Source organism: Lagenorhynchus albirostris, chromosome 3, assembly GCF_949774975.1.
Source record: "Lagenorhynchus albirostris chromosome 3, mLagAlb1.1, whole genome shotgun sequence".
Taxonomy (NCBI): domain Eukaryota; kingdom Metazoa; phylum Chordata; class Mammalia; order Artiodactyla; family Delphinidae; genus Lagenorhynchus; species Lagenorhynchus albirostris.
The window spans coordinates 160,572,224-160,592,916 of NC_083097.1; the positions used below are offsets into that span (position 1 = coordinate 160,572,224).

Below are 20,693 nucleotides of genomic sequence, written 5' to 3' on the forward strand. Positions count from 1 at the left end.
TGGGATGGCCCCTGGATCACCCTTTAGCATCGGCTACCAAATATGCCTGGACTTTTTCCTACCTTTTTTGAAACCCTGCTTGTCAGCAGCCAACACCTTCAGACTGGGGGGCTTCTCCACCTGGGTACGGGGTGGGTGGGTGACCTGCATAGGAGAGCACCGGGGTGGAGAGGGGCGCAGCACAGGCGGGTCCCCGCGCTCCTAAGCCAGGATCCCATAGCAGGGGTAACCGGCCCATCGCTGCCCCTCCAGACTTTGTTTTCTTGCCAATATTCGCAACTCTGGGATTCCCGCCATCCTCTGAGGCAGCAGTGGGGTTAAGTCCACTTGCACCTACCGACCAACGGCTGTGCACAGCGCCTTCGCGGCGTCTCCTGATTGGCGGACACACGGTGGGCGGGAGGAGAGAGGACGCCCCCTCTGCCCAGGGATGCACTTAAAAGGCTGTGGTGGTGGTGGCTGCCTGCGCGCCCAGATCACCTCCGCCATGAGCAGCGCGGCTGGCCCGGACCTAGCGGAGGCACCCGAGGAGCGGTGTTTCCTCAGGTCAGCCGGGGGGAGAGGGACGGGAGGCTGGGGCATGGCTGGAAGAGGGCCTGGGGGACCAGGGGCTGTAGATCAGAGGCAAAGGCATGGCCGGGATGGGGGGGCAGGGAGAATCCCAGGCCCATCCGCATTTCACTGGAGAGACAGCCTGCAGCTGCCAACACCTCCAAAGCTGCGTTACCAGGGAAACGGCATCTGCAGCAGGCCCGCCCGTCATGAATTACTCATCAGCACCACTGGTCGCTCCCCCATTACCCACAGCCTAAGCAGGGCCCGCCTCCCCTTTCCATCTTTCCCAGGGACCCTGGAGCCCATGCCCCTTGTCTCCCATCCGGGAAGAGCTGAGCTCTTTTAGCTCCTCAAATGCTCACACCCTCCTTGATAGTGTACCTGCTACTAACCCCTTGTTCAGAGAAGAAAACTGAAGGCTGGGGAGGGAAGCCACTGGCTGAGCTAGGGCTAAAGTGAGTTTTAAATACATGGGGCCACTTGCCAGTGGGCTGATGAATTTGGGGTCTGGAGCTGGCAGCTCTGGTTGTGCCTTCCACCTTGTCCTAAGTCATCCTCTTGTGTCCTCTAAGCGCTTGTGACATGGGACCCCAAGCAGGGCTGTAGACCTCACTGTAAACCAGACCCCACAGTCCTTTGTGCGGCCACCTGCCCACTGTCCACTCAGCCCCTCTTCTCAAGGCAGATCCTGTGCAGCGACTGGCTGATGTCCAGACTCAGCGAGAGACCCAGCACATGCTAGGCAGGGGGAAGAAAGTGTTTTAGAAGCTGGAGCTGTGACTTCACCTGGTGTGGGGGATGGGGGGGCCTCAGATGCCAACTAAGGAGTGATGGGGTGCTGTGTGTTGGGTGGGAGTGGAACACGGGGAGAGGAGGCTGAGATGAGAGACATAATGGGGGGCATGTAAGGTGAGGAATTTGAATATTCTCTGAACACTGGGGACCCATAAGAAGGTTTAGGACAGGGGGTGGTGAAATCTGGTGTTCAAGTTTTCAAAGCCCCCTCGGCTTGTGTTGAGTTTGGGGGGATGTGACTGCAGTAGGCAGCCAGGTGAGCAATGATGAAGGGCTGGTGGGCAGAGTCACGAGGGTGGAGAGAAGCAGATGGAGCTGAGAAAGCAGGGAGTGTGTGGCACAGGCACCTTAGCCTCAGAGCTTCATCTCTAAAAAGCCCCCTCCTGGAGCATTTTGCCCCTTCTGGGGCTGGTGGGCAAATCCCGGGACCTCACATCTCCTCTCATCTGGGGGCTGAGGTTGGGAGAAGCAAGAGGCACCCTCATAAACTGAGCACCATCCCCCAGTCCCATAACAGTTCTGCCCTATCCCCTTCCCTGCCCAGAGCAGCTGCTGCCCCTACCCTCAGGCTCCTAAGCCTGGACTGCCCTCTGCCTGTGGAGTCCCGGTTATCTCTCCAGTGACCGGTTAGGCAGGAAGATAAGGTTCCAAGTGGAGGCCAGAGGCCAAAGCTTTGGAACAGAGAAAGAAGAGGAGGAATGCATGATCCTCCCCCAGCCCTCCTGCGGGGGCAACAGAGCTGTCACAAGGTGAAGATAGAGGAATGAGCCATATTCCTCCTGCCTGCCTGCCTGCCTGTGCTGGGTCTTTGTTGCTGCTCACGGGCTTTCTCTACTTGCGGCGAGCAGGGCTACTCTTCGTGGAGGTGTCTGGGCTTCTCATTGCAGTGGCTTCTCGTTGTGGAGCACGGGCTCTAGACACGCGGATTTCAGTAGTTGCGGCTCGCGGGCTCTAGGGCTCAGGCTCAGTAGTGTGGCACATGGGCTTAGTTGCTCTGCGGCATGTGGGATCTTCCCAGACCAGGGCTTGAACCTGTGTCCCCTGCACTGGCAGGCGGATTCTTAACCACTGCACCACCAGGGAAGCCCTGCCACATTCTTAAAGCACCTTCGACATTCTTTCTCAGGAGCTGGGCCGGCCTGTCCTGTGGGTGCTCTTCATCTGGCCCCACCATGAGGTCTGTTTCCCCACGCGGTCCTTCAACCTCCTGCAGCTTCAGCCGCAGACAACCTGGGAGTTGAATCTGGCTCTGCTCGCGGGGGTGACAAGGCATGTCACCTTGCCCTAAGCCTCCATCTTCCCCATCTGTGTGGGACCCTGAAGTATCTTTCCGACCAAGTTTCTCAGCCTCGCTCTCTCTGCCTCTCTTCTGTCCCTTGAACCTGCCAAGTTCATTTCCACCACAGGGCCTCGGCCCTCACTGTTCTTGCCACCTAGATTACCTCCCACAGCACTCCAGGCCAGCTCCTCCAGGAAGCCCTCCCTGACTCCCCATCGCATAGCAATGCTTGCTTCCCACCTCCACCCCTCCTGCTGCCTGGCCTGGTCACACTGCACAATTGGCTAGAAGGTTGTGGTCTCCTGCTCACAGAATCAAAAAAAGGAACCTCAGGATTCATCCCAACAAACCTCTGCCCATCTGTAGGTCTCCCTCTGCTTTGCTCACACCCCATCCGTGGCTCTGGAGACAGACACCAAGGGTAGAAGGCTCAGTTTTCCAACTTGCTTCCTACATGACTCTGGGCAAACCATTTTATTTATCTGAGTTGTTATATGTTCTTCCAACTCTTCTGGGCCTGGTCCTTTTACGATAATAATAATAATGATAATATCCTAATAACAATTATTATTATTATCACTATACTCTAGGGTGTGCTGAGCTGGGGGCAAGTGCAGTTCCCCAGCTGGAAGGGGTCCTGGCTATGGGAAGCTGGCATCAGGCTATAGACCCTGCCTAGCTGCTCCAGCCCCTGATTCTGGAGTGAAGAACGTCTTCCAGTCCTCAATGCCAGCCAGCTCTTCCTCTCTGTAGCCACCAAGCCCAGACCAAGGCCAGCCTGGGCCCTGCTCTTAGAAGGGCCCAACACTTGGTTTAATGCTCTGCCATCACCATCTTAAAACTCTTAATAATTATTGATCAAGGGGCCCCACATTTGCATTTTGCACTGGACGTTGAAAATTAGCCTGTCCTGCCTTCTCTTTTGCAAGGCTCAGAGAGATGAGACGGACCTCAGTCACTCACTGAGCTGGGGGCTGAGCTTCACCTCAAGCACTTTGGCTCCATTTCTCTGGCCACAATTATTGAATTTTATCACTGTCCCTGAAAGAGGGATCACCAATGAGTCTCATAGCTGCAGGCGCCACAGCCACCTCCCCATGTGAGCCATCAAACTCTGCTGCCTTGGACTTCCCTGGTGGCGCAGTGGTTAAGAATCCGCCTGCCAATGCAGGGGACACGGGTTCTTGCCCTGGTCCGGGAAGATCCCACATGCCGCGGAGCAACTAAGCCCATGCGCCACAACTACTGAAGCCCCCGCGCCTAGAGCCCGTGCTAGGCAACAAGAGAAGCCACCACAATGAGAAGGCTGCACGTCGCAATGAAGAGTAGCCCCTGCTCGCCGCAACTAGAGAAAGCCCGCGCGCAGCAACGAACACCCAACGTGGCCAAAAAAACAAAGCAAAACAAAACAAAACTCTGCTGCCTTTAAAACCCTCCTCCCCACAGGCACCCCCAGTCCAGTTGACCTCCAGTGTCCTAGAATCCTTTCAGTGGTTTTCACTGCCTGAAATCCACGCGTCACCCCCAACAACTAAGTCCTTCATGCTCTATTCCCCCCTCTGGGTTCCTCTTGCCTTGGGGGCTGGGGGCATCTGGGTGAGGCTCTATATCCCATGCTTTGGGGCAATAGAACAACATGCACGGCCATGCACTTCTTCTACCACCAGAGGGCTCCCGCGCCTCAGGCTTGTGCTCAAAACTCCCGCAGCCTTCCAGGCTTCAGTTCAACGGTGTGCACGATGGATGAGGAAACTGAGGGTCTTCGGCTCTGGGCACGGGGTGGGGGTGGCATCCGGGCCTGGCTCAGAGCATTGGTGGCACATTTCTGGCTCCAGCTGAGTCTCTGTCTCTAAGTCTTTCCGTGTCTCTCTGTCTCTGAGCATTTCTCCCCACTCTGACCCCCAGCACAGCCGAGGCAGCTGCCCTGGAGCGGGAGTTGCTGGAAGATTATCGCTTCGGGCGGCAGCAGCTGGTGGAGTGGTGCGGCCATGCTAGTGCCGTGGCTGTGACCAAGGTACCTGACCCCTGATCCTCAACCTTGACCCCAACCAGATGGCCAGCCCACCAGAGTGGAGGCCTAGCTGCATGACCCCCATGGCCAGGAAGGTCATTTCTGCCCTCAAGAAGCCCCTCTTTGCTTGGGGCCACCCCAGCCCATCACTCAGATGGGGAAACTGAGGTCCAAAGAAGATCATCACTGGCCCAGGCCAGTGTGTTAATGAGCGTCAGGACAGAGACGGGGGTCCCCACAGATGTGGAGGCAACCACAGAGATGGGTCTGGGGCCCTTGACTGCCTGCCTCTGCCACCTCCTGGGTCTTGAGCAGAGGGGACGTCAGTTCCTGAAGTCTGAGCACCCGCAAACAACTCCCAGCCACAGGTGGGGGAACTGAGGCCCAGAGGTGGGGAGGGGTCTGCACAGGGCCCTGGGGGGTTGGAAGTAAAGCTATGTTTGGCTCTGGAGCAAACCCCCAGGCCTCAAGGTGCCTGCAAGAGATGCAAGAATAATAGCAATGACGATACTACTGTCCAGTGTTTCGTGTCATGTTGCCAAACCACGCTGGGCCTCAGTTTCCTCCTCTGAAAAAGGGTAATAAACTGACACCAATTAATAAACACAAATGCCTTAAGAAAGTGCCTGATTGAGTCAGGGCTCCAGCAGGTAACCCTTTTCCTCTTCCTCCCCTTCTTCCTCCTCTTCTTATTACCACTGTGTACTTTTTTTTTTTTTTTGCGGTACGTGGGCCTCTCACTGTTGAGACCTCTCCCGTTGCGGAGCACAGGCTCAGTGGCCATGGCTCACGGGCCCAGCCGCTCCACGGCACGTGGGATCTTCCCGGACCGGGGCACGAACCCGTGTCCCCTGCATCGGCAGGCGGACTCTCGACCACTGCGCCACCAGGGAAGCCCACCACTGTATACTTTTTAAAAAACTTAATAGTATCTTTCTTTATGGGGCCTCAATTGTCTTTTAACTTAAATGTTGCTAGTTCCAAGTGAAACAGATCCTGAGTGAGATGCTCAGAGGAAAAGAGAACAATGAAAATCAAAGCCACAAAAGCAAACCCAGTGTAGTAAACTCATGCCTGGCCGTTGATGACCAACCGTCCAGTTTTTGCGCTGAAAGCTCTGTGTTTGTCCAGAGGCCCCTTGGTCCTAGCCAGCTGCATGTTATCACTCTCCCCGACTTGGTTGTGGGTCTGGGGCTCTGGGCATGGCGTGGTGGGGTCATAGGTAGGACCAGGTTGGGTCAGGACCTTGCTGAGGCCCTGGGGAGGAGACTCAAAAAGGAACTAACTTTCCCTCTGTGTGGTTGGAGGTTAGAGTAGAGTTGGGCCCCCTGGAGCCACCCTGGGCCTGGTAGAGACCCCACAAGCATGTCGGAGCCATTGTTACTCCCATTCCATAGAGGCTGGGGAAGGAGAGTGAGCTGAGGCCAAGCAGAGAGTCAGGGTAGGGCTGAGACTCTTCTGCATTAAAGAGAGGGAGATACACAGAGACAGAGAGGAGAGTCTGAGAGATACAGAGATGGAGAGAAAGAGAGACACAGAGGCAAAGACAGAAATGAGAGAAACAGATGAGGAGAGACACGTAGAGAGTCTGAGAGATACAGAGAGAAAGACAGGGAGGTGAAGACAGAGGCCAACAGAGAGGGACAGACGGAGAGAGACAGGGTATGGCGCGTTGGAAAAATACCCCCCTCCCCTACTCCCTCCAGCTTTGGGGCCTCCGGGAGGGACGGAGGCCTGGAAACATGAGCAGTGGGAGGGGCAGCCACTGCGGTGGAAAAAGGTGGAAGAATGTCTGCAACTCAGGCCGAGAATAAACAAACCGCACTCTGGGCTCGGGTGGTGGCAGGAGGCACGTTTTTCTGCTTGGGCTTGGCAGAGCCTGAGGCAAGGACTCTGGGTCTCCAACAAGGAAACTGAGGCCCCCAGAGGCCCCAGCCCCTCTCCTCCCGTCCTGTCCTCTTGCCTCCAGGGCCGAGCCCTATCCCATCCTCTACTCCAGGCCTCAGTTTCCCCACTGGAGTATGAAGTTCCGAACGCCATGCCTTTGCCTTTGCTGTGCCCCTGCCAGGTGTTCCCTTTGCCTGCCCACTCCCGGAAGCAGAGGACGGTGCTAGTCGTGTGCGGCCCGGAGCAGAATGGGGCAGTGGGGCTGGTCTGTGCCCGGCACCTGCGGGTGTTTGTGAGTAGCAAGAATTTCCTTGGCCTCTCAGGGTCACGCTCCCAACCCATCCTTGAAAAAAAATTGCTTCCTCCTCTTATTAGTGTCCCAGGGGGAGGATGAGGCATGTCAGGTTACAGAATATGCCCAGTGCTTGTGCCAGGCAGTGTCTGCTGCCTGGTACCCAGATCTGGGGACAGAGGCCCAGTGGGGAGCCTGGGAGGGCCCCAGTGCTGACCCCTTCCCGCTCCCCACAGGAGTACGAACCAACCATCTTCTACCCCACACGCTCACTGGACCCGCTGCACCGGGACCTGACTACCCAGTGTGAGAAGATGGACATCCCCTTCCTGTCCTATCTGCCCACGGAGGTCAGCGCGGGTGGCAGCTGAGGTGGTTGGTGGGGGACAGTGCCCCAAGATCGCCCCCTGACCCTGCCTGCCCTCCCAGGTCCAGCTCATCAACAACGCCTACAGACTGGTGGTGGACGCCGTGCTGGGCCCCGGTGTGGAGCCGGGCAAGGTCGGGGGCCCCTGCATGCGTGCGCTGGCCACGCTCAAGCTACTGTCCATCCCCCTTGTGAGCCTGGACATTCCCTCAGGCATGTCAGGTGGAGTGGGGGGCATGAGGACCTGGAGGGCTTGGGTGGAGGCCCCTGTACCCTGGCTTCTGGTGGTCCCAGCCTGTCTGCCCACTCTGAGCCTCAGTTTCCCCAGCGTGGATGGATCCTGCACTCCGGGTGAGGCTGAGGGTCATGTCCATCCCTCGGATGGGGAGTACCCAGGCTGGTGCCCGTGTGACCCTGGGTCCCCTCCCCCCTACACCCAGCACAGTGTGCCCGCTGCCCACCCTGGCCCAGTCACCCGGGGCAGACGTGAGCTCACTCGGCAAAGGCCCCGCTCATCCTGGCCACCGCCCCAGGCCTGTTGGAGCCATTAGGCAATGGGCAGAACGGAACAAACAGCTGCTGGCCAGCCAGACCCTCCATGGGGGTGGCCAGACTCAGGGGGACATCACCCGGCTTACAAGACCCCAGGGTCATACCAGCAGGATGCCACAGAGCTGGGGGTGGTGTCTAAGGGAGGAGGTGGTCTGGGGGGACAGGCTGCAAGCTCTTGTCTGAACAGATAGCCTTGGACAGAGAGGGTCTCCCTGTTAGGTCAGAAGGGCTTATTAGTGGCCCCTAGTCTGAGGGTGGAGGCTCATTTGAGGGATGGCAGAGGCTACAACCCAATGAGGGAGGGGGTCAGGGTCCTGCCAAGTCAAAAGGCAAGATCTAGTCTGAAGGTGAAGGCAGGGATGTCAGGTCAGAGGGAAGAGTCTCTAGTCAGAGGGAGGAGGCTGGCTGCTCAAGTTGGGAGGGGCGGGGGGCACATCTTGTCAGAGGCAAGAACCTGGGGCAAAGAGACAGGTCTAATGGGGTAGGCTTGCCTGAGGATGGTGGCAAGTCTGTCCCCTGAGTAGAGAGTGGGGATCTGGGAGGAGGCTGGGAGGTCTGGGTGGAAAGAGACTTTAGTTTAGGTAGGGGAGCTCAGGATTGATAGGCAGGGAGGTATAGAGATGGCAGACGCATAGGTCTGATTGGGAAAGGGCAGCAGGTATAAATGAGGTCGTCTGAAGGCAGCAGCTCTGGTCAGAGGAGGAGGGAAACATCTCCGGGGAGTGGGGAGAAACTGGCCTGAGGACAGAGGCTCAGTTTTTTGTTTTTTGTTTTTTTTGTGGTACGCGGGCCTCTCACTGTTGTGGCCTCTCCCGTTGCGGAGCACAGGTTCCGGACGCGCAGGCTCAGCGGCCATGGCTCACGGGCCCAGCCGCTCCGCGGCATGTGGGATCTTCCCAGACCGGGGCACGAACCTGTGTCCCCTGCATCGGCAGGCGGACTCTCAACCACTGTGCCACCAGGGAAGCCCCCAGAGGCTCAGTTTTATGGGAGGCAGGTCTGACCAAACTCATGGGTCAGAGCAGAGGCTGTGTCTGATGGGGAAGGGGAAGTGGGTGATGGGGCGGCAGGTCTCTTGTCTGACAGCCTGCACCCCTCCCAGCTCCTGATCCCCGCCTCCCATCCTTCCTCCCTCAGGCTGGGACCCAGAGACCGGCGGCGACGCCGAGGACGGGCTACGACCCGACGTGCTCGTATCGCTGGCGGCGCCCAAGCAATGCGCCGGCCGCTTCTCCGGGCGCCACCACTTCGTGGCCGGCAGGTTCGTGCCCGACGACGTGCGCCGAAAGTTCGCTCTGCGCCTGCCGGGGTACACGGGCACCGACTGCATCGCGGCGCTTTGACAGCCACCCGTGCCCACGCGGCTTGGGCCCGCGCCAATAAACACACGTACCACCGCCACCTCGCCTGGGCCTCCTCTGTGCGCGGGGTCTGGCGCGGGGGTGGGGAAGCTCAGGGAGGAACTTCCCACGGGTCCCCTGGTGGCCCCAAGGCGGGAGGGATGGAGGGCAGACGTAAATGGACTTCTTGCTGGCCTCGGAGAAAACTGGAGCCAGAAGAGTGGAGGGTAGATTCAAGGTGGGATTTCCAGGCTGCTCAGGGTGGCCTAAAGCCAATAGAATCGAAGTTAGACCCGATGGAGGGTTTCTAGCCGCCTAAAGGGCGGCTTAAACATTGAAGTTTCGGACAGCTTCAGGCTCGATTCCAGGAGGCACTTCCCGACGTGGAGAACAGAGGGTGGGCTAAGGAGGGGACTTCCAGCCGGCGCCGAGGGGACGCAGGCCAGCCCGAGGGCGGAGGTACAGCCAGATGCACCGAGGGGGGCGACCCAAAGAGGTTGCGCACCGAAGTCACCTCAGGCCCGGGAGCGTTGCTTGGACGGGGAGTGGCCTGGACGGGGCGTGGCCTGCGGTCGCGTCCCTCCCCCATCCACAGCCCCAGCGGCCGCCAGACCCGCGGGAGTCCGACCCGAGTGCACAGCGGAGCTGGGACCCTCCCTCCGACTTTCGGACCTGGCCATGGCGTCACTGCAGATACTGCTCTGCCTCTGTGTCGCCGCCGCGCACCTGGCGGGAACCCGAGGTGAGGCGCCCCCAGACCCCAGACCAGCCCCCTAGGCGCCGGACGTCTGACAGAGGGCGTGGCAAGCAGCCGGAGCCTGGAGACAGAACCAAGGGACCCACTTGCTTCCCCAGGCCTGCATTCCCTTTGCCAGCCTCGGGGGTGGAGTGAGGGGGCAACGAAGAGATGGAGCTCTGGGACCACCTGGGGCAGGAGGGGATCTCGTCCACTGTCTTCCCTCCTCCAAGGGACGATAGGGGCACCGGGAGTGTGGCTATGAACTTCAGGCTCCTCTGGATTCTCAGGACTGCAGGGTACCCATCTCAGCCACAGCATTTGGACCCTGAATCATCCAGTCTTGGTCACACTATGAAGGGGCCAGAGCTGTCCCCTCTCACCTAACTCCTTCCCTCTTCCACACACACACACAGCACTCAGAAAAGAAATTCCCATCTCTGGAACACTCAGTGGAGTGGGGAACTGGGCCCATTTCTCAGATGGGGAGACTGAGACTCCAAGAGGGAAGGGACTTGTCTGAAGTCACTGCCCAGCCCAGTTATCTCAGACAACTCGCGGCTGGAGAAGCCAGGCTAGATTCCAAGGACTTCCCACTGGCAGCTTGGGCCCCAAGTGCAGGGATGAAAGGTAGACTGAGGGAGGGACTTCCAGTCAGCAAATGGATGAAAGAAAATTCAGATCAATATGACAGCAGGGAGGGGCACAGCCAACTGAACTCATGGCCACTGAGCACAGTGGGAGAACTGGGTCTGGGAAGCAGAGTGGACACAGACTTCCCCAGCCTAAGGGGCTGTGTCAGAGTGAGGGACGGGACTGTGGGAGACTGGGGGTGGGGAGGTCATGGGGAGGCTTCCTGGAGGAGGGGGTGCTGCAATTCTCCCCTGGATTCCGGCTTCTCCCCTGTGAAATGGGGATGATCGTGGCAGCACTTTGCATACCAGGAGTTCACAGAAGTCCTTCCCCCTACCCCTCACCCCTTTGACAGGCACCACCTCTGAGGAGCCCATGGTGACTGCGTGGGGCCTTGAAGGTTCATTGCTGCACCCTGGCCAGCCCTCACCAGCCCTGGAGGACTGGGAAGGTGAGCCAGCTTGGGTCTGAGTCCTCGTTCTGCTGTGGACTCTGTGTGAGCTCTGGCTGGTAGGGTCTTGTGAGGAGGGGATACAAGCTGGGTGAAGAGCCCAGGACTGTCCTGGTCCCTGGGCATGGCAGCCCCTGGAAGTGGTGCCCCAAGAGGTCTAAGTTTTAGGAGCAGGGAGATGAGAGCCCAGGCTGTTTGTCCAGGAGGAAACCAGGGTGGGGTGGGGCGGGGCGGTGAGACAACAAGCTCAGTTCAGTCAGGGAAACAGGAGTTCTGGAACCCAAGTCTCTAGCTTCCCAGCTAGGAAGGTTCTATTTGACTTGCTCTTGAATGAGGAAAGGAGTGAGCGCCCCTTGGGGGGTTGATGGAAACAGAAGCTAGCCTGTGAGAGGCCAGACCCTTCCCACCTCTGGCTTCTGTGAAAGGGAGGGTTGCCTGATAGGTTCAGTGGGCAGCGAACAAGGTCCCAGCTGGCACTGATGCGAGGCTGCCAGGCAGTGGAACAGCTGGTCTCAGGCCTGGCTCCTCGTGCTGCCTTTATATCTCCTTACACCTCAAGGGTTCTGAATTCTGAGAGTGGGGGCTGGTGAGACAGTGGCAAGATCTCAGCGTGCACTCATGGGCCAGCTCAGATACTGAGCAGCAGAACTAGGGCCGGGGCAAGCGCAATCCAACCTCCCCTGATCCTTCTACAGCTCCTTCTGCCCTCGAGGGCTCTGGATCTGGGCAGGCTGGGCTTGCCCATGCACTTTTGTGGGGAGGGGGACCTGGCTTAAACACGCAGGTGGGGGTGGGCGGGCCGCAGCCCAGGCTCCTGCCTGAACTGATGGGGCCCGACCGGCTAAGGCCCGGGTCCCAGCGCGTGCGGTGCCCGCAGAGGCCAGCGAGTGGACGTCCTGGTTCAACGTCGACCACCCGGGAGGCGACGGTGACTTCGAGAGCTTGGCTGCGATCCGCTTCTATTACGGGCCGGCGCGCGTGTGCCCGCGGCCGCTGGCGCTGGAGGCGCGCACCACAGACTGGGCCCTGCCGTCAGACGTCGGCGAGCGCGTACACTTGAACCCCACGCGAGGTTTCTGGTGCCTCAACCGCGAGCAGCCCCGAGGCCGCCGCTGTTCCAACTACCACGTGCGCTTCCGCTGCCCGCTCGGTGAGGGCGGGGCTAAGGGAGCGGCGGGGATTGGCCATAGGTGGATGAGGCCTGAAAGGATGGTGTCTTGTGGGGGGGGAGGGGGAGGGTGCAGGGCGTGGCTAGGAAGAGGCGGGGTCTTTTAGGAGCAAGGCCGCAGGAGAGGGCCGGACCGGATAGGAGAGGAGCTTTGGAAGGGAGGGGCTCAGAATGGCCGGGGCCCAGGTCGGGGTCAGGAAGGGGCCCCCAGGAACATAGCTCCCTCTCACTGCCCTCTTTTGCTCATCTAGAACTAGGGCCGTTCTGTGGAAGTGTGTTTTGAGCCCCAGATGTGGGTGAGACGCAGGGAGAACAGCAGGGTTTATCTTGGCGGGGGCGGGAAGGTACCTCAACTGCACATTCGACTGGTGCGCCTGGGGGAGCACCGATTGAGGCAGTGGGCAGGACTTCTCTCTGACTCGGATGCACGTGACGAGAGCACCCTCCAGTCCCACACTGTCAACAGAGTTCCAGGTTCCATCTGACGCCCCCATCCCTGCCCTCTCCCCAGAGGCCACGTGGGGTGCGTGGGGCCCGTGGGGTCCTTGTTCGGGGAGCTGCGGGCCAGGCCGTCGCTTGCGCCGCCGCCGCTGCCCAAGCCCTGCTGCGGATGCGTGTCCTGGGCGTACCCTGGAGGCGCAGAATTGTGTGAGGCCTACATGTCCAGGTAGGAGGGGCGGGGCCTGGAGGAGATAGTTGGGTTAGAGGCGGGGCCTGGGTGTAGGGGCGGGGCCAGTTGAGGGAAGTACCTAGAGGGGCTAGTTGGGGTGGAGCCTGATGGGGCGGTGCCTGGAGGGAGGAGGCGGAGCCTGAGTGTAGGGGTGGAGCCGGGACGACCAGAACTTGGACCACTTGGGAGACGCTTTTCCTTCCCTTCCGGGCCCCCGAAGAGCATTGGTAAATGTGTACATCTGGACGGGTGGACGCCATGGGGGTCGTGTCCAGTCATGGGCAGATCTGAGGAGGCACTTCCTCTGTGTGCCTGTTGGAGTGTGCGGATGTCCTGGTGGACGTGGATACACACAGAAGCTGGCTCACACACTCGTGGTGCACACACGCGTGGCATTCGCAGGCCACGCCCGTCCCCCACGCCCACGTGGACATGCGCTCACACCCTGGCAGACATGATGCCCAGGCCCTCCCTGGTCCAGACACCAGGCCAGCCAGGAGGCGACTGGAAATTCCAATCAGGCCTGGTCTCCACAAACATGGTCTGGAGACTGCCCCAGCAGAGCACGCAGCAGGGTGGGGGAGCACAGTAGCCAATGGGGTGGTGGGATTCCCCACCCTACTCTGCTTGGCTCTGCCTTCTCCGTGCCTCTGCCCTGAAGTTTCCAGTGGAATTTTCCATTTTATGGAGAAACCGCAGGATTGTGTCAGGAGGGAGATGTTCTGGGCCCAAGACCCATCCCCTCGCTGGGCCCCCAGCCCCTGCCTGAACATTTTCTCTCATGCTAGAAGGAGCCTCTCTGCCCTGTGAGAGTCACCTATCCTGTCCTCTCCTCCAGGGCATCTCCTTCACACCAGGATCCCAGGTCCCTCCCCTTGGCCCAGCCCTGACCACTGAGCCCCATGTCCTTCACACCAAGGGCTGCTGCAAGCAGGTCCATGATGAGGACTCTCTGAGGGGAACAAGGTGGGGAGGGTGTCTGGGTACCTTTGCTGAGTGACTGATAGAGAGGATAGCCCTCCCCAGGAAGGGGTCAAGAGTCTTCTCTGCCTCCTGTGCCCACCCCCCAGGGTGTGGTCCCAACACCTGTGGGTGCCCTGACCACATCCTTCTGGGCTCGGTGGTCACCCCATCTGGGTGTCCGCTGCCAGGAGCCAGGGTCTCCTTGCGAGACTGGCCTGGCACCATGGCTACTAGCCATGCCCACGGAACCTTCTGGGTGCCTGGAGTCTGTGCCAGCAGCCGAGCCAATGTCAGTGCCCGAATGGATGGCTTCTCTGCAGGCATGGCCCAGGCCCAGGCCAACAGCTCCATCTCTGCTGTGGTCAGTGTTGTCCTTAATAAGTTGGGTAAGTGCCTCATGGTAAGAGGGATGAGGGGGCTGAGGACCTGGGGAGGAAATTCTGGGTGACGCCAAGCACTTGGGATGATGTGATGTACAGTGAGGCCAATGGAGCAAGAAATAAGATGTAACGGTCATTGGAGAAGATGTGAGGTGAGAGGTGGAGTTGCAAAGGGAAGCATTAAGATTAAGCATGGGCTTCCCTGGTGGCGCAGTGGTTGGGAGTCCGCCTGCCGATGCAGGGGACACGGGTTCGTGCCTCGGTCCAGGAAGATCCCACATGCCGCGGAGCGGCTAGGCCCGTGAGCCATGGCCGCTGAGCCTGCGCGTCCGGAGGCTGTGCTCCGCAGCGGGAGAGGCCACAGCAGTGAGAGGCCTGTGTACCACAAAAAAAAAAAAAAAAGCATTAAGGGCACAGTCTCCAGCAGATGTGAGGTGAACCTGAGTGGGGGGAGGGTCATTAGAAAAGGCCCAAGTGAAACAGGGCATCACTGTAAGGGAAAGGATGGGGCCCTGCTCTTGGGAAGGGTCTTTGGGAGAAGCTGGGGTGGGGCAGGGCCCTGACCTTTGCTGCCTCTGCCCCCAGAGAAGCCCTATCTGGTGAAGCACCCTGAGTCCCGAGTTCGAGAGGCTGGCCAGAATGTGACCTTCTGCTGCAAAGCCTTGGGCACCCCCATGCCCAAGAAATACTCCTGGTGAGTGCCTTGCCCCATGCTCAAGGGTCTCGCGCCCAGCTTTGGGGTTGGAATGGGCTTCCCATGATATGTGGTGCCTCAGAGACCCAGAGGAAGCTGCTCTGCAACCTCCCTGTGCTCCATGTGGGGCGGGACAGATGCAGCCCCTCCCCCGTGCCAAGGGCATTCATGGTGCTGCTCACCCGCCACCCAGGTTCCACAACGGGACCCTGCTGGACAGGCGAACGCACAGGTACGGGACCCACCTGGAGCTGCATGGGCTTCACCCAGACCAGGCAGGCACCTATCACTGCAAAGCGTGGAATGATGCCGGGGCCGTGCGATCGGGCACTGCCCAACTCACCGTGCTTGGTGAGCGTCCTCAGCAACCCTACCCACAACCCTGAGTGAGCCCTGACACCAAACTGAGCCCCAATCCCAGCTAAAACGCAACTTCAAATGGAACCCCGACTTCAGACTGATCTCTGACCTTGCTCAGTCGGATCCCAGGCTCCCACTGAGCCCCCGGGTTGAGCCTCTGATCCCAATCTAGGCCCCCAACCTTGGCCTCCATGGAGTTTCCCCCCCCCTTACCCTGATCTGGCTGATTTCTTGCTCCACAGCCCCAGGCCAGCCAGCCTGTGACCCCCAGCCCCGAGAACACCTGATCAAGCTTCCAGACGACTGTGGTCAGCCAGGCAGCGGCCCCATCTACCTGGACGTAGGCCTTTGCCCTGACACCCCCTGCCCCAGCCCTGCAGGCTCGAGGCCCCGATGTGGGGACGCAGGCTCCCGCTGCTGCTCGGTGCACCGGCTGGAGAGCAGGAAGATCCACTGCTCTGGTTACATCCTCCCAGTCAAGATAGTAGCTGAATGTGGCTGCCGGAAATGTCTGCCCCCTCGGGGGCTGATCCGGGGACGTGTGGTGGCCGCTGAGTCTAGGGAGCCCTTGCGCTTTGCTCGGATCCTCCTGGGCCGGGAGCCCATTGGCTTCACATCCTACCAGGGTGACTTCACCATTGAGGTGGCACCTTCCACTCAGCGACTGGTGATTACTTTCGTGGACCCCAGTGGCCAGTTCGTGGACACTGTCAGGGTCCTGCCTTTTGACCCTCGAGGTGCGGGCGTGTACCATGAGGTCAAGGCCATGCGCAAGAAAGCCCCTGTCATCTTAGATGCCAGCCAGAGCAACACGATATCCCTCGGGGAGCTGGAGGACGAAGCCCCCTTAGGCGAGCTGGTCATCCCTCCGAGAGCCTTCCGCAGAGCTGATGGTGAACCCTACACAGGGGCTGTGGAGGCCCGGGTGACATTTGTTGACCCCCGAAATGTCACCTCGGCGGCTGCCGCCCCCAGTGACCTGCGATTTGTGGACAGTGACGGGGAGTTGGCTCCACTGCGCACCTACGGCATGTTCTCGGTGGACCTCCGTGCTGCCGGCTCCGCAGAGCAGCTGCAGACCGGGCCGGTGGCCGTGCGTGTGGCCGCCAGCCAGATCCGAATGGCCGGCCACGTGGAGGCCCTGAAGCTGTGGTCGCTGAACCCTGACACGGGCCTGTGGGAAGAGGAGAGCGGCTTCCAGCGTGAGAGGTCGGCGGCCTCACGGGTCCGCCGGGAGGAGCGGGTCTTCCTGGTGGGCAACGTGGAGATCCGGGAGCGGCGTCTGTTCAACCTGGACGTGCCTGAGCGCCGCCGCTGCTTGGTGAAGGTGCGCGCCTACGCCAACGACAAGTTCAACCCCAACGAGCAGGTGGAGGGCGTGGTGGTCACGCTGGTCAACCTGGAGCCTGCCCCCGGCTTCTCGGCCAACCCCCGCGCCTGGGGCCGCTTCGACAGCGCCGTCACTGGTCCCAACGGGGCCTGCCTCCCCGCCTTCTGCGATGCTGACCGGCCAGACGCCTACACCGCCCTGGTCACGGCCACCCTGGGCGGGGAGGAGCTGGAGCCCGCCCCATCCCGGCCCCGCCCACTCCCGGCCACCGTGGGCGTGGCCCAGCCCTACCTAGACAAGCTGGGTTACCGCCGCACCGACCACGACGACCCCTCCCTCAAACGCAATGGCTTCCGCATCAACCTCGCCAAACCCAGGTCCGGCGACCCCGCCGAGGCCAACGGCCCCGTGTACCCGTGGCGCAACCTGCGGGAGTGTCAGGAGGCCCCGGTGACCGCCAGCCACTTCCGCTTTGCTCGCGTGGAGATGGAAAAATACGAGTATAACGTGGTCCCCTTCCGCGAGGGCGTGCCGGCCTCCTGGACTGGAGATCTCCTGGCCTGGTGGCCCAACCCGCAGGAGTTCAGAGCCTGCTTCCTCAAGGTGAAGATCCAGGGTCCCCAGGAATACATGGTCCGCTCCCACAATTCGGGGGGCAGCCACCCTCGGACCCGGGGCCAGCTCTACGGTCTGCGGGATGACCGGAGTGTCCGAGACCCCCAGCGCCCTAGCACATCTGCCGCCTGCGTGGAGTTCAAGTGCAGCGGGATGCTGTTCGACCAGCGTCAGGTGGACAGGACACTGGTGACCATCATGCCCCAGGGCAGCTGCCGGCGCGTGGCGGTCAATGGACTCCTGCAGGATTACTTGACCCGGCACCCCCCTGTTGCACCCGCTGATGACCTGGCTGTCTTCTCCATGCTGGCCCCGCTGGACCCTCTGGGTCACAACTATGGTGTCTATACAGTCACTGACCAGAGCCCAAGGCTGGCCAAGGAGATTGCCATCGGCCGCTGCTTCGATGGCTCCTCTGATGGCTTCTCCAGGGAGATGAAGGCCGATGCTGGCACAGCCGTCACCTTTCAGTGCCGGGAGACACCAGAGGGCCGGCCGAGCCTCTTCCAGAGGCTGCTGGAGTCCCCATCGGCAGCTCTTGGTGACATCCGCAGGGAGATGGGCGAGGTGGGCCGGGCACAGGCACGAGCCTCAGGTCCCCTCCGCACCCGCCGTGGCAGGGTCCAGCAGTGACCCTGGGCCCCAGCCTCGCTCCTCTGCCCTGCTCCAGACTCCTCTGTCCTTGGCAAGTCTCTTCAGGTTTCTGGGCACTTCCTCCCCAGCCCAGAATTCAGTCAGGTCCGATGGTGCAAATGCAGGCAGATAATTGTTGCTGTGTGACGTGAAATGGAGTTTGTCCTGACTGTGGGAGCCAGCATCCTGGGATGATGGTCGGGGCTGGTGACCGGCTGAGGCCCAGAGGGGATCATTCCCAGCTCACATGCCAGCTCTGATTTCATTTCATATTTTGACCCGGATTTCAGATAATCCTCCCTTTCAGATTTCTGTGCTGAGCTGGATGCTTTTTTGGGTCCTCTACCCTGAGTTTTGTTCTTGGGGTTATTTATTGAATAAATAATAACAGGTGTGAGTGTGGGGTCCGGACGTGGCCCATGGAAGGTCTGGGGAAGAGGCTTCTTGGCTCTGGGACTGAGGAGCACAATTCTCATACGTTTGGTGCTTGGAGATTCCCCAGGGGGTCGGGGCAGGGATTCAATTAAAGATGCTTCATTTCCAACTCCTGGTGTCAGTCTTGGGGAGAGAAGGATGGAGGCTGGGGCTGCTGGATCCAGGTGCACCTTGGCAGGCAGAAACAGGCCTGAAGCACATACGGACATGGGTGTGCAAGCGGCTTGCAGGCCCCCGTGCGGCCCTGGACACTCCTCAGGCAGGCACGTGGGCCCCAACCGATGCCCACAGAAGTGTATCTGCGACATGTGTGTGCAGAGCTGACTCATAAGCAGCCCAGGCTTGTGCAGCCCTGACTGCAAAACACAGTAGTAGCTGCTGCCCTGGCCTTATCCTCCTTGCCTGGCTGTGGTCAGTGGCTCCTATCTGGCCACATGCCCAGGGGCTACAGTGGGCAGGGAGGGGCCCTGGCAGGGCCGTTTGCCCCAGGAGGCAGGAACTGAGGCTTCCCTGGACTTCTTCCACCGGGACCACAGCTGCCCTGCCTTGGGTCACACCCGGCTGAGGCCTGGCCATGCCTTGACCACGTGGTGATTTGGCTGCCCAAGGCCATGGTCCTGAGCCATCACCGGGACTCTCAGTCTGGAGGTGCAGCACCATCGCTTGCGCGCTGTGTGCGCGCGGCCAGGCAAGTTGTCCTGACGCCCCATGGGACAGGCGCTGTTCCGATCACACACCCCCTTTCCAGACAGAGAAACTGAGGTCCCAAAAAGGAGAGGCAAAGGGCTGCTTGGGCCCCAGAGTGAATCCCGGCAGGAGCGGGGGGCTCCCTGGATGGCCCAGCAGTCCCCTCAAGGACGCGCGTGAGACTCCCTTGGCCTGTAGACGTTGGTCCCTGGAAGGCATCAATGTGGCGTTTCTGGGGGCCTGGAATGGGGAGCATTGTGCCTGGCTGATTGCCCCCAGAAAGGGTGGCGGCAGGCAGTTGGAGTGCAGGGTATTATTCCCTTATTCTAGGGCCTGCTCAGGCCTTCTGCACACCCACCCACTTACCCACTCAACTGCCCACTTCCCCTCTACCACCCACCCACCCGCTCGCCCACCTGTCCACCCCTGCCCCTCCAGTCCCTCTTACCATCTGCCTGTCTAGCATGTAGAGGTGTCACCTCTGTGCCAACAAAGGGGGCCCGAAGAGGGCCTGGCCTTGGCGGGAAGAGAGGTTCACGCACACCCCGACACACCTGTGGAGTCAGTGCTCAGCCTACGTGGCCCGCTGGCTCTTGTCCATCTGGAGAACTCTCCATCGGACAACCCCCAGCCTCTCCAGCCCTCACTCACACTTTTGCTCAGCCCATGCCTTTCATGGGACCATCTTCCCCTGCCCAGAGGCCAGACTTAGGGGCCTGGAGGGTCTGGGAGAATCTGGCAAACCCGAGGGTATCAGCCCCAGTCTCTGAGGGTGGGCCCCAGGGCTGTGCTTGGAGACAAGGTTTGGAGGCCCCGGTGCCAGCACCCCAGCCTCTCCTTGGATAGGCTGTGATGGACAAGAGAGGGGAGATGCTTTGAGGCCCCTGGGAGCCAGGGGCATGCGCATTTATCCAGACTTACTGTGTCTACACCCTCAGCTGAGAGGGAAGCTCAGAGGGGTAGGCCCCCGCCCAAGGCAACGCAGACTCTGGGCCTGCCTGTCGGGGTCCTTGGGGGGCAGCAGGAGTTGGGGGGGTTCCCCCTGCAGCTGGCAGGAGAAGCTGGCTTCCAGGCTGGGTGTGATGAGGTGTCAGACGCCACTGCCAAATACCTTTCATTGAGAAAGTGTTGGGGCCGCGGCCACTGCCAGGCCTGGGGCAGCTGAGTTTGGGGCCGGCAGCTGGCCCCCCTTCTCTAGGGTGGGGCAGGGGTGGGTGGGCGTCATCCTGGGGCCCCCTCCCCAGCTGCTGCGGCTGGGCCAGGAGTGAGCAGGGGGTCCTAGAGGGAAGCGGGCCAGGGAGACTGTTCCAGGCAGAGGGCAGAGCCCAAGAAAATGCTTGGCACAGGACGGTGGCTGGAGCCCCGGAGCCTCCTCATCCCTGCTAACAGCTCTTCAAGAGCACAGCACTTGGCCCCAATATTCAGATGAGAAAACTGAGGCTCCAAGAGAAGGAAGCCATGGCTCTGAGCTGACAGCCCTGTGCTTCGTTTTTTGTGGTTTTTTTTGCGGTACGCCGGCCTCTCGCTGTTGCGGCCTCTTGCTGTTGCGGCCTCTCCCGTTGCGGAGCACAGGCTCGGGACGCGCAGGCTCAGCGGCCATGGCTCACGGGCCCAGCCGCTCCGCAGCATGTGGGATCTTCCCGGACCGGGGCACGAACCCGTGTCCCCTGCGTCGGCAGGCAGACTCTCAACCACTGCCCCACCAGGGAAGCCCAGCCCTGTGCTTCTTGACGCTGTCTTGTGACCCCATTCTAGCCTCCGAGCCAGGAGTCTCCACGCCCCCGCTCCTGGAACGTTTGCTATCCGCCTCCTGGTAAATCCATTGCTCTCCCCCTAAAACTGGGGCTGCCAGACCACACC

The 20,693-nt window shown here is 60.4% G+C and overlaps 2 protein-coding genes across 3 annotated transcripts; both read left to right on the forward strand.

Moving 5' to 3' along the window:
* Positions 1–240: 240 nt before the first annotated feature.
* On the forward strand, positions 241–9,132 carry YJEFN3 (YjeF N-terminal domain containing 3). 2 transcript variants are annotated; one of them, XM_060144883.1, is made up of 7 exons: positions 241–546; positions 2,477–2,527; positions 4,535–4,643; positions 6,709–6,819; positions 7,056–7,169; positions 7,249–7,399; positions 8,876–9,132. In XM_060144883.1, exons 1-7 carry the CDS (start codon positions 431–433, stop codon positions 9,079–9,081), a joined length of 858 nt encoding a protein of 285 aa, XP_060000866.1. In that variant the 5' UTR covers positions 241–430; the 3' UTR covers positions 9,082–9,132. The 2 variants fall into 2 exon arrangements, with proteins under 2 accessions (XP_060000866.1, XP_060000867.1); XM_060144884.1 differs by lacking the exon at positions 2,477–2,527.
* A 124-nt stretch (positions 9,133–9,256) lies between these two features.
* On the forward strand, positions 9,257–18,238 carry CILP2 (cartilage intermediate layer protein 2). Its single transcript, XM_060146408.1, has 9 exons — positions 9,257–9,316; positions 9,429–9,537; positions 9,674–9,820; positions 10,803–10,898; positions 11,776–12,048; positions 12,578–12,733; positions 14,665–14,773; positions 14,967–15,124; positions 15,376–18,238. Exons 1-9 carry the CDS (start codon positions 9,257–9,259, stop codon positions 17,709–17,711), a joined length of 3,444 nt encoding a protein of 1,147 aa, XP_060002391.1. The 3' UTR covers positions 17,712–18,238.
* Positions 18,239–20,693: the final 2,455 nt, after the last annotated feature.

Excerpts from the sequence above, each read along its gene's own strand:
- YJEFN3 (XM_060144883.1), top strand. The coding sequence starts at position 431 with ATGCACTTAAAAGGCTGTGGTGGTGGTGGCTGCCTGCGCGCCCAGATC. Across the intron at positions 4,644-6,708 it reads GTGCCGTGGCTGTGACCAAG|GTGTTCCCTTTGCCTGCCCA; the intron begins GTACCTGACCCC and ends TGCCCCTGCCAG. Across the intron at positions 6,820-7,055 it reads CCCGGCACCTGCGGGTGTTT|GAGTACGAACCAACCATCTT; the intron begins GTGAGTAGCAAG and ends CGCTCCCCACAG.
- CILP2 (XM_060146408.1), top strand. The coding sequence starts at position 9,257 with ATGGACTTCTTGCTGGCCTCGGAGAAAACTGGAGCCAGAAGAGTGGAG. Across the intron at positions 9,821-10,802 it reads GCACCTGGCGGGAACCCGAG|GCACCACCTCTGAGGAGCCC; the intron begins GTGAGGCGCCCC and ends CCCCTTTGACAG. Across the intron at positions 12,049-12,577 it reads GCGCTTCCGCTGCCCGCTCG|AGGCCACGTGGGGTGCGTGG; the intron begins GTGAGGGCGGGG and ends CCCTCTCCCCAG.